This window comes from Notamacropus eugenii, chromosome 6 (genome assembly GCF_028372415.1).
Source record: "Notamacropus eugenii isolate mMacEug1 chromosome 6, mMacEug1.pri_v2, whole genome shotgun sequence".
Taxonomy (NCBI): domain Eukaryota; kingdom Metazoa; phylum Chordata; class Mammalia; order Diprotodontia; family Macropodidae; genus Notamacropus; species Notamacropus eugenii.
In genome coordinates, this window is record NC_092877.1 from 6,924,380 (window position 1) to 6,938,366 (window position 13,987).

At 46.7% G+C, this 13,987-nt stretch overlaps 1 protein-coding gene across 1 annotated transcript in view; it reads left to right on the forward strand.

The window, feature by feature from the left end:
- The window catches only part of ALX4 (ALX homeobox 4), a 67,965-nt gene that overhangs the window by 46,897 nt on the left and 7,081 nt on the right, over nt 1-13,987 (forward strand). The window contains exons 3-4 of the mRNA XM_072618302.1: nt 6,736-7,046; nt 12,792-12,920. Coding sequence (XP_072474403.1) covers nt 6,736-7,046; nt 12,792-12,920 — 440 coding nt within the window. The remainder of the gene's footprint in view (nt 1-6,735; nt 7,047-12,791; nt 12,921-13,987) is intronic.

Here is a 13,987-nt window from a genome sequence, read left to right on the forward strand (position 1 = left end):
TGTACATGTATGTCTCTAGTGCTTCAGAGAGAATAGTCATTTAATCGTTGTTTGATGAATGAATCGGAAGAAATTCCTGACAAATTGGAACCTTCTGAAAGCCGGCCAGGCTGCCTTGTGAGAAGGCACTTATAAAATGCCTACTGTGTGCCAGGCACTGTGCTCAGTGCTGGAAAGACTCATGCTTCAGGCAGGTGTTGGACCCAATAATCTCTGTGGTTTGGTTCTGAGCTCCTATGTTGCCATAACTAGGGATTCTTAAGCTGGAGATCAGAAACTTGTTTTTTAAAATATATTGAAAACTGTCTTTTAATATAGTTAATGTAATGAGACTTTTCAGTCCTATGTGTTTTATTTTATGTGTTTTTAAAGCATTGTTCCAGCCCTCAGCACAGTGTCTGGCACATGATAGGTGTTTGATAAATGCCTGTTCTAAGAAGGGGTCCACAGGCTTCACCGGGCTACCTAGGGGTCACACACACACACACACTTCACAGTCCTTACTTTTAGAGGGAGTGAGGGATAATAGAAAGAGCTGGAGAAAGATGTGGAATCGCACCTGGGATCTTAACCTGAGTCAGGCCCTAACAGAGTGACCCTCGCCAGTTGCTGAAATCCCAAAGGCTCCAGCAGACACCACTCTTCCAGCAGGAAGAAAATGAGGACTTTTCTAAGAGATTTGGAGTTCTAGAAGACAAAGCAGGAAGATGAAGGGAAAGGCGGGTGAGAAAGAATGAATCCCACAGTAGGGCCTGGTCCTAAGCCCTGACCTCAGGATGCTGCCGTTAGTACATCAGTCAGTCATTAGTCGTTAGCAAAACCATCCCAAGCACTGAGGCTCACAATGAGCTGAGGCTGGAGAAGAAGCTAAGGAAGCAAAACACATCCATTTTTAGGAGGATCAAGAAAGCTGATGAAAGAAGAAGTAGGACCCCTGCTCAGCCAACAGGCCAGTGGAGATGGATGAAGGCAGAAATACTCAGCTCTTACAAAGTTTCTTTTTTCTCTGCCAAGAATGATTTTTGGAACAGAAAGGAACCTACTGATTGATTAACCAGCACCTACTGATCACCTGCTATATACCAGGCACTCCAGTAGGCACTAGAGCTATAACAAAACAACAGTTCCTACTCTCTAAGAGGTTACATTTCATGAAGGGAGTGGCTTATATGTATGTATACATAAGAGTAAGTGTGTGCAGTTACAGTGAAGACACTCCATCCCATTTTAGCCTTGAAACCTTAACCAGGTAAGAATATGTCTCCATCATTAAATCATTTATAGGCCTTAGATGAAGGAAGGATGGATACAGGCTTTTCCTAAGGCACCGTGCTAAGTGCTTTACAAATATCTCCTTTGGACCTCATAACACGCTGGGGAGGGAAATGTTATTATCATTTTACAGTTGAAGAAGCTGAGGCAGAGAGATAGTAAGTGACTTGTCCAGGGTCTCACAGCCAGTAAGTCTGAGGCCAGATTCGAACTCTGGAAAATAAGACTTTCTGATCCCAGACCAAGCACTATATCCCTGTACTATGAAGTGTCCCCTAGCTGCTCCTTATTAATTGCAAATCTCCAAGCTCATAGGATTCAGCAATTCACTGTGATATATATATAGATATATAGATATAGATAGATAGATATATGTCACAGCAGCATCAAACAACATAGAAAATGCCGGTAAACATAAACTGTGACTTTTGTGAAGTCATTTTTCAGTTGTGTCTGACTCTTGGTGACTTTTGGGGATTTTCTTAGCAAGGATACTAGCCATTTCCTTCTCCAACTCATTTTACAGAAGGGGAAACGAAGGCAGACAGGCTTAAGTGACTTGCCCAGGTCACACAGCTAGTAAGGGTGTGAGGCTGGATTTGAACGCAGGAAGATGAATCTTCCTGACTCCAGGCCCAGCACTCTAACCACTGCCATGCCACCTAGCTGTCTGCCCCCTCCCCCTCCCCAAATAGCAACTAACCAGCTATAATAAGCCAGTTGCTTCCCTACCCTCCTCTGCACTAGCTGGAAAGGGACAGAAAGGGAGGCGGGTGAGCAAGGTGATTAGGAGATCCTACAGCACAAGGACCCAGGGAGACTGCCCTCTGCTTGCTCTCACCAAGCAGCAGTCAGTTTGACCCAACTGGGTCCTGGTCCCTCCCTCCTTCAGGCTGGTTCCAGGCCACCCCTAGCACATACCTGCCATTGATCCATCTCATCCTCCTGCTTCCAGGCACACTCCCTCAAAAGATGTTCGTTCATATTTCACATTTCCCTGCTCTGATTCCCTGTCCCAAGATCCTTGCTTTGACAGGATAAGTACAGTGTTGAGGTGGATTTCTTCCTGACCCCATGTATCTCCCCTCCCCCTCAAAAAAGCTCTGGGTGAAAGTCTCTTCAAGGCCAAACTGGAAACCTGGAAACTCTGGGAAAATCTATATCTGCCACACATTCCAGCCCACCAACTTGCTATGACCTTTGGTCTTTCAAAGTCTATGACCCTTGGAAGGGCCTCCTGAATCTTCTTGGTGCTTAGAAAAATGAAACTGTACTAGAGTCTTTGTTCTTGGGAGCTTTTCACCTCTAACATTCTATGTTCTACAACATTCTATGTTCTATATATTCCACATAGAACATTCTATGCCTGTAAAATTTGAGTTCCTGCCTTCATCAGAAAGTGCTCTATTACCTCCAGAGACTGGCCCACCCTAAGGCTGATTCCAGGAGATGGTGGCTACTGTATTTATAGATTTTGCTTAGAGGCCTAATGAACCGACTGGCAAACAAGGGTCTCCTCCCAGGAGGAGAAATATGCTGCTGCACCCAGCCCATTAAGACCTTCCTCCTAACACCTTCATTTCTAGGGTTTCTTTGCACACTTGGACTCTTCATTTTGAAGTGAGATTGGGTGGGTTTTTTCCCCTTAAGAATAGTTTTTTAAAAATAAAATGATTTGTACCCAGAGAAGATAAACATCTTTGCTGAAAGCTCCCAGCCTGTTTGCCAGCTGCAGTCTGCAACATGCTGTCAATGAAGCCCAGGTTTGGCAGAATCCTCTGCATCTGTGTGTGTCTGTGTGCGTGTGTGTGTTATTGTTGTGTGTATGTGTGCACGCACATGTGTGCATGTGCACGTGAGCTCACATGCTATACAGCTGCTGCATCCCTGAAGGATTTACCTATCCAAACTGCTCTCAAGCCAATTCCTGGTCCCTTGTTCACCATCTTTAACTCTCCTTGACTTCAGTCCCTGCTTTCTAAAGGGGGCATTAAGCCAAGGACCACAGTACTATGTGTCTAATGATAACTTGTAATGAGAGGATGCCTTGTTTGTCTGTCCTATGGCTCTATGATCCCCTCTCGGTAAACTATGGAAACCCATTTCCAGCAGTAAAGATGGGATGTTATGAACCCTCCTCACTCATCTGTATTTAGAAACCAATTCCCTGCCTGACTCAGTGGGTGCCAGACCTGCCTCATTGTTAGCGTGCTCAATAATCGATCACTGTATAATGTCAGGTAAATCCCCTTCTTTGAGCCTCAGTTTTTTCGTCTGGAACCAGAGCATAATAATATCCTATCTATTTGCTTCACAGGGCTATTGAATATAACATGTTTTATAAACCTGAAATTTCTGCATAGAAATGGGAGCTGTGACTTCTGAGTTTCCAAATGTTTACACCCTTCTGACAAAATGTCCCCAAAGACTGGGGCTGGGGAAGCAAAGATGCAGCCTGGGGATCAAAGGACCTGAGTCTGAATCCAGCTCTGCAACTCACTTGCTACATGACACTAGGCAGTCACTTCCTTGTCTGAACCTCAATGGTCTCATCTCTAAAATGGGAATAGTAGTATTTTTACATCACAGGGTTGTTGAGAAAATCAAATGAAATAATGAATAGAAAGCACTTTTAAACCTCAAAGCCTTATAGAAAATCAGCTACAACTAGCTATAAAATAGGGATGATAACATAGAAGTGCGGCAGCTAAGAAGTGCAGTGGGTAAAGTACCCAGCCTAGAATCAGGAAGATTCTTTTCCCTGAGTTCAAATTCAGTCTCAGACTTTTACCAGCTGTGTTACCCTGGGTAAGTCATGTAACCCCAAGTGCCTCCAAAGGAAAAAAGAAAAAACAAATTGATAGGGCCTGGATTCTCTGCCTTGTCACCACTCCCCCTGGATCTTGCTCTTTGGACTTAGGATTTTGGACAGGAAGACTCTCAGGCGTCTTCTAGCCCTGAATTCAGTGTGTGTGGGACTACTCTAAAGAGTCTGAAAACAAATCCAAAACTAAGGCATAGTGATTGGGACGTCGTCACAGGGCAGCCCAGTTTAGAGAGTGCAACGATGCAGCACACAAGCTCCTGGAGCAGGACTTTTGAGATAAATTTCCCCTCCTCCTCTACCAAATTGGTCTTGATTCATTCTTATAATTTCTTTTTCATGTGTGTAAGTTACAAATTTACTTGAGGGAGAATTCATGTTGTTTGTTCCAGAGGTGATTCTCACCCTGGCCCCTGGACACATCAAAGTCTCTAGTCATGTTTCTTTCCAACTATTCCCTGAAGTTTTGAGAGTTCTTTGAGGATGACAGGACCAGTGGGTTTGCTCGCCAAGGTCAGAGCTGAGAAGTTACCACAGTGTCTGCAGAGGTAGCATGTGAGCTTGGCCACAGGGCCAGGGGCTCCCATTTTCTATGATTCTGCATTTAAAGGGACTCAGGGCTCAATCCCAATGACAACAGGACTGCTATGAGCAGACGTCACATGAAAAGATAGAAGGTGGGAGCAGAAGGACAGTAGGGAAGGTTGTGGGGAAAGTCAGGGTGGCAGACTGAAAACAATTCTGGGCATATACTCAAGACTCCTGACTCCTCCGCTTAGTTTTCTTAGGCGAATCTCTTCATATCTCTGAAGCTTAGTTTCTCCCTCTGTAGAATGAGGATAAGAATGATCTCATTACCTGCCACAAAGGGCTTTTGTGAGGAAAACATTCAATCATTTGTTTGATAATCTTTTTAAAGTTTATTTGTTTTAAATAGTAAAAATCCATTTTCTTTCTTTTCCAACCCATCTCCACTGGAAAAAAAGGGAAAAAAGGAAAACAAAATCTTTCAAGCACCATTTAAAGTAACTGCTATGTACAAAAAAAAGAAACAGGACCTGCTCTCGAGGAACTTACATTCAGTCTAGAGAAAGAGACTTTATACATTTAAGCAAATGTATGAGTAAAGGCTCGGTAAACATGAAAAGCAGTCATTACTCCGAAGTGGCTCCCTCCAGGGCTGGGTGTTATCAGTGTGGGGCTCTGGAGTAGCAAATGGGGTGGTGAGACCCAGGTGACTAGAGTCACTTGCCCTTTCACCTCTCAGAGACTCCGTTTCCCCATCTGTAAAATGAAGAAGGGTTGGACTGGATGAATTCTAAGGTCCCTCCCAGCTGTACATCTCTAATCCTGTGGTTCATTTGTAAAATGAGAGAATCAGGCTAGGTGATTTCTCATGTTCCAGTTCTTAACATCCCTGGCTAGAACCATGCCCTACTTGATGGGGATGGCCACAAGCCAGTGTCCACCAGCTGTGTCCAAATGAAGCCAGATGTGACAGACTGTCAATTAGCTCTGGGAAAATGCACAGGAAGTCTGTCCACCCAGTACTGTGAATGGGAAAATCCTCAATTTACACCTGAGTATCCCTGGCTGGCAGAGAAACCAAGGAATGGGCACTGTTCTCAGTTAGGAAATAGGACCCACTGCAAGGAAAACAAAATATCTTTCTATCTGATAATGGGCAAGACTTGGGAGAGACACGAGGAGGGCGGCCTTGTTGGTCCATTCAGCAGTTGTTCATCTCTGCCCAGGGACAAGGTACATGCCTCTGGCTCTGGGATGGGGCAGAAGGTAAGCACTGGGCTTTCTCATCATCATCCCACAAAAAATTTTTTTTAAATGGCCACAGTGAGCCAGGAAAGAAGTGAGGAGGAATCCCAGACATTACTATCCATTGCCAAAGTCCTGGTTGGAGTAAAAACATCATTGCTCTCTGTGTCTCAGTTTAACTACCTGAAAACAGAGACAGTATCCATAGGTCAGTCCCTCAGAAAAAATGTTAGGGAACTGAGGACCTGGTCCCAAAGATCCAGGGACTAAAGAAGGTCAGGGGCTAGAGGCCATAGACTTTCATGACATGAGCTGTATGATCATAGAATCATGGATCTAAGCTGGAAGGGGCCTCAGAAGTCACCTAGTTCAACACTTTCAGTTTTCCTGATGAGGAAACTGGGGCACAGAGAGGGGAAATAACTTTCCCAAGGTCACAGAACTAGGATTTGAAACCAGATCCTCTGAATTCAAATACAATAGTCTTTGCACTATACAACAAAGCTAACAGGGAAGGGTCATGTTGATGACATACCCCCAGCCTCGTGGTATGGGAAGTTATTTCACCTTTGTCCTCCTTCGCCTCTCAATCTTCACATGATTGGAGCCATGACTCAGTTCTCAGATCCAACAGTGATTAGCCTGGGTGGTCATGGGTGAGTCACTGGATTCCTCTGAGCCTCAGTTTCTCCACCTGAAAAGGGGACAATACCAGTTATCTCTCAAGTTTGCTGTGAGTAAAGTCATTTGTCAGCCTAAAAGTACTAGAAAAAAAACAAATGTTATTATCATGACTGGCCTTTTGGCTCCCTGCTTAATTGTCTCTTTATTTTCTTCTTTTTCTGCCTCTCTTCCTACTCCCTCAGCCAAAGAAAGTTCCTTGGGAGAAACTGAGATAGCGCCCAACTCTGACCCAGTGGGGATGGACAGCAACTACCTCGGTGTGAAGGAGGCTGGGGTGAAAGGGTCCCAGGACAGGGCTGGCACAGAGCTATCCAGCCCCATGGAAAAGGCCGACTCAGAAAGCAACAAAGGCAAAAAGCGACGGAACCGTACGACCTTCACCAGCTACCAGCTGGAGGAGCTGGAGAAAGTCTTCCAAAAGACCCACTACCCAGATGTCTATGCTCGAGAGCAGCTGGCCATGAGGACGGACCTCACCGAGGCTCGGGTGCAGGTCAGTGGTGTGGGATCAGAAAGGGGAGAAATGATAGTCTGAGGAGCTTTCTCAGGCCCAGAATTCAAGCTGGGCTGGTCAAGAGGTCAATCAGGTAGAGCTGATGTTGGCCATGTGAGGGAAGAGAGAAGAAGGCAAGGTCTGTGCCTTTGAGCACCTCACACTGATGGGTTAGACTGGAAAAACATTTTTTAAAAACCAAGAAACACAAACATCCCAGAATCTCAGAGTGGGAAGGGGCTCTCTTGGTCTAACTCATACCTGCACAAGAATCCCAATGAATCCTCTCTCGAACATTCCCTACAAATAGTCAGCCATTCACTGCTTAGAGATTTTCCCAGAAGGGTAACCCTTCTGCTCCCACCGCAAGTCCTGAGATAAAAAGCTCTAATTCTTAGGAAACTGTCCTTTGTGTCAAGCCTATATCTTCTCAGCAACCTCCAAGCAGACACAGCCATCTCGTTAGAACTACGTGCAGAGTCCTAAATTGCTTCCTTTTAAGAAGGGGAAGACATGTGATGTGTTTTAAAAGCTTGGCATAGTGAATCCTGGATTCAACTCCTGCCCCTGATAGCTTGGCTGTGAGACTCCATGTAAATCCCATAACTTCTCAGGGCCCCAGACAATTCTCTGAGCAAGCTGCCATGTTAGAAAGAGTTTCCTTTACCAATGAATACAACAGGTCTAGTTCACATCCCTTCCATTAAAAAGATACATTTTAAAAACCTTGTTTATCTAAGAGGGTAAATTCTTACCCCTGAAAAACTTACATACGTTATTTTATTGCCTTCAATCTTCACATTAACTCTATGAGTTAGAGCAGGAATTATTATCCCCATTTGACAGATGAGACAATCAAGGACCAGAGAGGACAAATGATTGCCCAAGGTTTACCCAGCTGAGTCCAAACTAGCTCTCCTAATCCAAAGATCTTCCCAATGCTCCTGGCATCTTTAATCAACCACCACCTCTTTTTGCACCCAGCTAAGCCCCAAAACAAGAGGTGGAGGAATCTGAATGATATAACATAATAAGGTGAACATTTATGAAATTTCTACTCTGTGCTAAGCCCTGGGGAACATAAATAAGACACAGTTTCTGTCCTCATTGAATTTCTTGTAATAAGAGAGGGAGTTAAAAAAAAAAACACAGTGTTATGTGAGATCTGATGGAGAAGGTGGCTACCAACTGGAGAGAATGAGGAAGATGTTCCTGCAGGAGGTGGCATTCAATTCAGGATTTAAAGAATAGGTAAAGATACACAAGACAAAGGGGACCAAGCAATGACACAAATGATTGGGACAGACAACAATGGAATGTTATTAGAGTAGGGATTGTGAGAGGGAAAGAATGTGAGGTAAGATTGGCCCTAGATGGTGGATGGTCTTAAATGTCAGGAAAAGAAATCAGAATTTGACTCAGTAGACAGGTTTCTTGGGGGAAGTGAGGCCAAAGCAAGGTTCTAAAATGAAGAAGGCATGTGTATTGGTGGGAAAGAAGGCTGAGAGATAGTCCATGAGGGTAATGAGGAGGCATCAGCTAACAGTTCAGTAGGGTTTCATTAAGCACTTAGCATGACCAGGCGCCCTCCTGGGACCCAAGAACAGAAATGAAAGCCAATGAAGCCCTCAAGGAACTCCCATTTTACTAGTACTAGAACATGGTAGTGTGGTAGAGAGGAAAGATCATGCCGTTAAGAAGTCAAGAGAGACCCTGGTCCCAAACCAGATTCTGCCATCAGTAAAGGAAAAGATGAGTCAATGAATGAGTGAATACACAAATCACCTACCAGGTGCCAAGCACTGTTACAAATACTGGGAATGCAAATCCAGAAACCATGGCAGTCCCCTGATGTCAAGGTGCTTACTACATTCTAACAGGGAAAGAGGAAAGAGACCAGGAGGCTACTCCCTGAGTGAGCCAGGGGAAATCACTTCATATTTGTACCTGTTTCCTTATCAGCTTGTGCTTGTATGTGTCTGTATGTATGTAAATAGAGACACATATATAACATACATTATACATATGTGTACGTGTATAAACCAACATATACACATGCTACATCGAAGCTATGAGCTAGGAAATGAAAGCCCTCCTCTGCCTTGAGAGAAGGACCTCCTTACTGGATGACCAGATGCATTCCACCCAACGTGCAGCCTAGGGACTCTCCTGCTGGGGACCCTGGGTGCCTGGAGCCAAGCTGAAGAGGACAGAGATAGAGCAGGAGGAGGAGACTCTTCCTAGGAGGGAGCCTGGCATTTGGCTGGGCTCCAGGTGCTGGAGGGGCCTCTTCTGTGCCTGTCTAGGATTCCAATCTCCACAGCTGGTGTCTGAAGACAATAAGGCCTCCCCATCCCGGGCCCACCCCGCCCTGGCCCCAGATGGGCTGTGGTTAGTGTGAGCTTTGCCAAGGCAGTTGGTTCCTTGCACGGCTCAGCCCCCCAGAGAGGCCTGTGTTGAGTAGGCTCATGCTTGAGGCTGGGGTTCAGAGGCGTGGTGGTCCTGAAGCTCAGAATTTGAGAACTTCGGCAGCTTCAGGATACTAGCACTGATGAAGACCAGACGCTTAGTGTTCTTAAAGTCCTGGATTCTAGAATGGAGACCTTGAAGTATCCACACAATTCCAAAGCCTGAGGACTTAGGGATGTGACTGGGGAGCAGGAAGAGATCTGAAAGCCAGGGATTTGAGTTTCAGGGTGGTTTGGATGGGGGAGTAAGGAGTAGGAACGGGGAGCTAGACTCTGGAGATTATGGAAACCACAGGATGGAAAGCCTGTCAGGTTCTAGAGCTCAGGAATGCAGACTCCAATCAATCAATCATTCAATCAATGAGGATTTATTAGGGGCTTACTGTGTGCCAGTTATTCCTTCCCTAGGGGAGATCTTCCCCACATCCAACCCTACCCCTGCCCCTTGGCTTGAACTGTAAATTGACATTAGGTTTAGAACTATAGAATGTCAAGAATTCAAAGAGATCTTAGAACATAGAAAGTCAGAGCTGGATGAAAGCTTAGAACATAGAATTTAAGAGCCCGGGGAGACTTAAGACAGACCACAGGACAGAGGGGCTGAATGGGACCCCAGAGCAGTCATCCATGAACATGCTCACTCTCTCTCTCTCTGTCTCTCTCTCTCTGTCTCTCTCTTCTCTCTGTCTCTCTGTTTCTCTGTCTCTCTCTCTCTCTCTCTCTCTCTCTCTCTCTCTCTCTCTCTCTCTCTCTCTCTCTCTCTCTCTCTCTCTCTCTCTCTCTCTCTCTGTCTCTCTCTCATCTACATCAGCCTTTTTCTCCTTGCATACTCATTTAACATTGATGGAACTCCCTTGGGGAGGGGGGGACCTTCCTCCCTTCCTTTCCCACAAATATCTTCATCTCCATTAACCCCTTTCATCCTCCTTAACCGGCGTACTAATAGCCTTCTCCCTCACACCTGTCTTGCTTATGCCTCCCCCTCCACGTTTTATCTCCTCTTCTCCCTCCCTCCCCTCCTCCTTTCCTCCTCCCTAGAGAAGCCACCATGCCCCTACCCTTCCTGCCCCACACATCTGAGCAACCCTTCTTTCCCAAGGCAGTTTCCCTGGTAAGATCTCCATGCATCAGGGAACCCCAGCCCCCTTGACCCCGCCCAGGCACCAGCTATTCCCAATTGACCCCCATGAGGGACCTGGGACTTCAGCAAGTGGGAGGGGAAGCTTCGGAGGCCGTTGAGCTCTTTCCTCCTGTCTTGGTATCTTGCTGCCTCTCATCCCCCTCCTCATGTAGCCCCCCCCCCCCCCTTGCCTCCCCTTAGCTTCCCCCACATAAAACCCTGGGAGGCTGAGGCAGGAGGAGCGGAAAGACTGAGCTAAGCCTGCAGGAAATTAAACATGAAATGAAAACAAGCTTTGGCTATTCCCTCTCTCATCCTGCCCTCCACCTCCCATTCCAGGCCACTGATAAAATGGGATCCAGTTTCATTGGGAGATGAAGCCTAGCTCTGTGCTCTGGGCCCCAATGGGTGGGAGTCAGGCTGGGGGACCCTCCTGGGATGTTCATTGCCAAGAAGAGGCAGGGGACAGGACAGGATGGCACCAACGGCCAAGTGAAACTCAGGGAGCAATCAGGGGAAGCCTAGGGAGAGGAAGCCATGGGAGGACATAGCGAGTGCCTTCAATACTTGAAGGGCTTTCTTGAAGAAGGGGGTCAGATGTGTTTTGCTTGGTCCCAGAGAGCAAGGCTACGAACAACGGAGAAAAGTTACAAGAGGCATATTTAGGCGAGTTATGGGGTGGGGGAGGGGTAATACTTCCTAACTCTTAGGGTTGTTTCCAAAGTGGAAAGAGCTACGCTGGAGGTAGAAAGGTTCCCCCTTCCTGAAAGTCTTTAAACAGAAAGGTGGATGACCAATTGTCAGATCGCCCACCACTGAGGTCCCTGCGACTAATGTTCCGGCCCTAAGGCTGCCTCTCACCATCCAGCCAGGAAAAGTTGGACACGTGCCCTCATCTCACAGTGACCTGGGAGGCAGACTCATTGCACTTCTGACTAGAATCCCCATTTCACTGATGTAGAAACTGAGGCTCAGGCCGAAGGTGGCTTTGGCTTCTAAATGCTGCCCAAGCATGAGTTCTGCTTCTCCTCGTCTTTACTATGGCCCCTTCCAAACCCTTGTAGCCCTTTCCTCTATTTCACCTCTCCTGGCTTTGTTGTCTCAGGCAGTGTCTCTCAATCCAAAGGAGCCTTTCTGAATCAGCTCCAGTCAAATGTGAAAAGCCATTCCTGAACTTGAGGCTGCCTCTTCTTCACTTTCTCCTGCCCAGCCCCAGCTCCCTCCAACCCCAGGGCAGAATCAGACTCACAGCGTTTCAAGGCTGGCAGAGATCTCTGACACCATAGAAGTCCCAGGATTGAGAGCTAGAAAGGGTTTTAGAGGTCACCTCGTCCAACCCCTTCCTTTCACTGATGACCTAAACCAAGTCCAGAAGGAGGATACGATCTGCCCCAAATCACGCGGGTAATGAGGAGCAGAGAACACGTTTTAAAAGCAGATCCTCTGACTCCATATTCACAGTTCTTTCCACTACAACAAGCTGCCTCATTTACAACAGTCCCTACCTGAGTTATGAATTCTCTCTACAACATCAAGAAACTAGGCTCTGTTTGTAGACCTCTCATGACAGAAAGCTCCCTCTCTCCCAAGGCAACCCCTCCCAGTGTTGGACACATGTAACTGCTGGACCATGCAGGGGGCATCTTTGTTCCTCTCGTTTTTATCCATCGGTTTTCATTTTGCTTGCCACCACTAGCCAGTGATGATGATGAAAACGGTGTGTGGTGATGGTCATTGTCATCATCCACAGCTACATGGTAGCATTTCTATGTCAGAACTAGGTTTGCCAAGCATTTTCCATGTCTTTTAATTTCATCTCCACCACTTCACTTTGAGGTAGTTACTGTTATTATCCCCATTTAACAGGTGAGGAAACTGAATCTGAGTGAGGTTAAGCGATTTGCCCAGGGTTTCAGAACTATTAAGTGTCTGCAGCAGAATTTGAACTCAGGTCTTCCTGAGTTCAAGTTCAAGGCTATTGTGCTTATTGTGCTACCCAGTTCTCTATAAAACTGATCAAGTTTAAACTGGAATGCTCTGAGATTCTCAAAAGGATTAGGGACTTGAGGGCCAAACAGGATACTGGGGGGGCCCTCAGACCCTAATCCTTAGGGACTTCATCTCTACCCCACTCCCCACACATACTTCTATCCTCAGGTTTGGTTCCAGAACCGACGGGCAAAATGGAGGAAGCGGGAGAGGTTTGGACAAATACAGCAGGTTCGAACCCACTTCTCTACAGCCTATGAGCTTCCCCTCCTGACCAGAGCTGAGAACTATGCCCAGGTGAGTGCTCAGCCCCAGTCCCCTCACTCTAAGGTTGGGTATTAAGTACTGGAGAGTGAAGACCAGTGTCTTGTCATCATTTCTCCCTTGACCTCTCACTTACCATCCTTTGGAACAGAGAACTCATGAGCATTAATGGAACACTGGGCTTATTGGGGGAGGGAGTGGTCAGGATTGAAAATCAGGCTCCTAGGAAGTTTATCCTCATCCTCAAAGGGATGCCATGTCAGGGAGCTCTGTGACAGACAGCTAGCTATCTCCTCTCTGTGCCTACAGAGCTTTGGGGGATCCAGGGGCCAGAACCTGGCTGGGTCTTAGGGAAAGAAAGATTTCTCTCTCCACGTTCCCATCTTCTGGCTTTGTCACCTTCTGGGTCATGGACAGCAGCCTGACTCCTGGCCATCTCACAGAGGAAGCCTCTCTTCTGGCCTCCTCTCTGCCCCGCCCCCCCTTGCACTCCCAGGCAGCTGTAGCTCTTCGTTGACTGAAGCGAGTGCCTGGGCCAATGTCCGTTCAGGCTAAGGGATAGTGGCCTTCCCACCCCCAGGAGGCTGCCTAGAGAACTTGGTTCCCAGGGAGGGGGGCCCTGAAACCTAGGAGCTTCTGGGAAGCCTGGCCCCTCCAACCTGGCCTACATTTTCCAAAGCCCCCAGGCTCTCAACCCAGATGCTGGGTCTGCTTTCTGCAAAATCAGAAGGTCAGCAAAGTTTGACTTTGGTGCTTCCCAGCTCCCTCCTCTGGGCCCCTTCCCCTTTCCTGGCCTCAGCTTTTCTTTAGATGCCTCTCCTATATCCTATTCCCTTCTCCTATTTTCAGAAGACATTGGTCTCAGCTGGTTGTCAGCTAATAAAATCTCAGTGACCTTAGATGCCATCCCTTCCTGCCTCCCTCCCAATACAGAAATCCCCTCAACAACATCCACAACAGGTATTTGAGCGATACCAGTGATGCAGGCTAATTCTTTTTTAGACCCTGGTCCTGTGATGTTACCTGCCTTCATATAGTTGCCATCCCATAGTCTTCAAGACCCAAAGATATTCTCTCTCTCTCTCTCTCTCTCTCTCTCT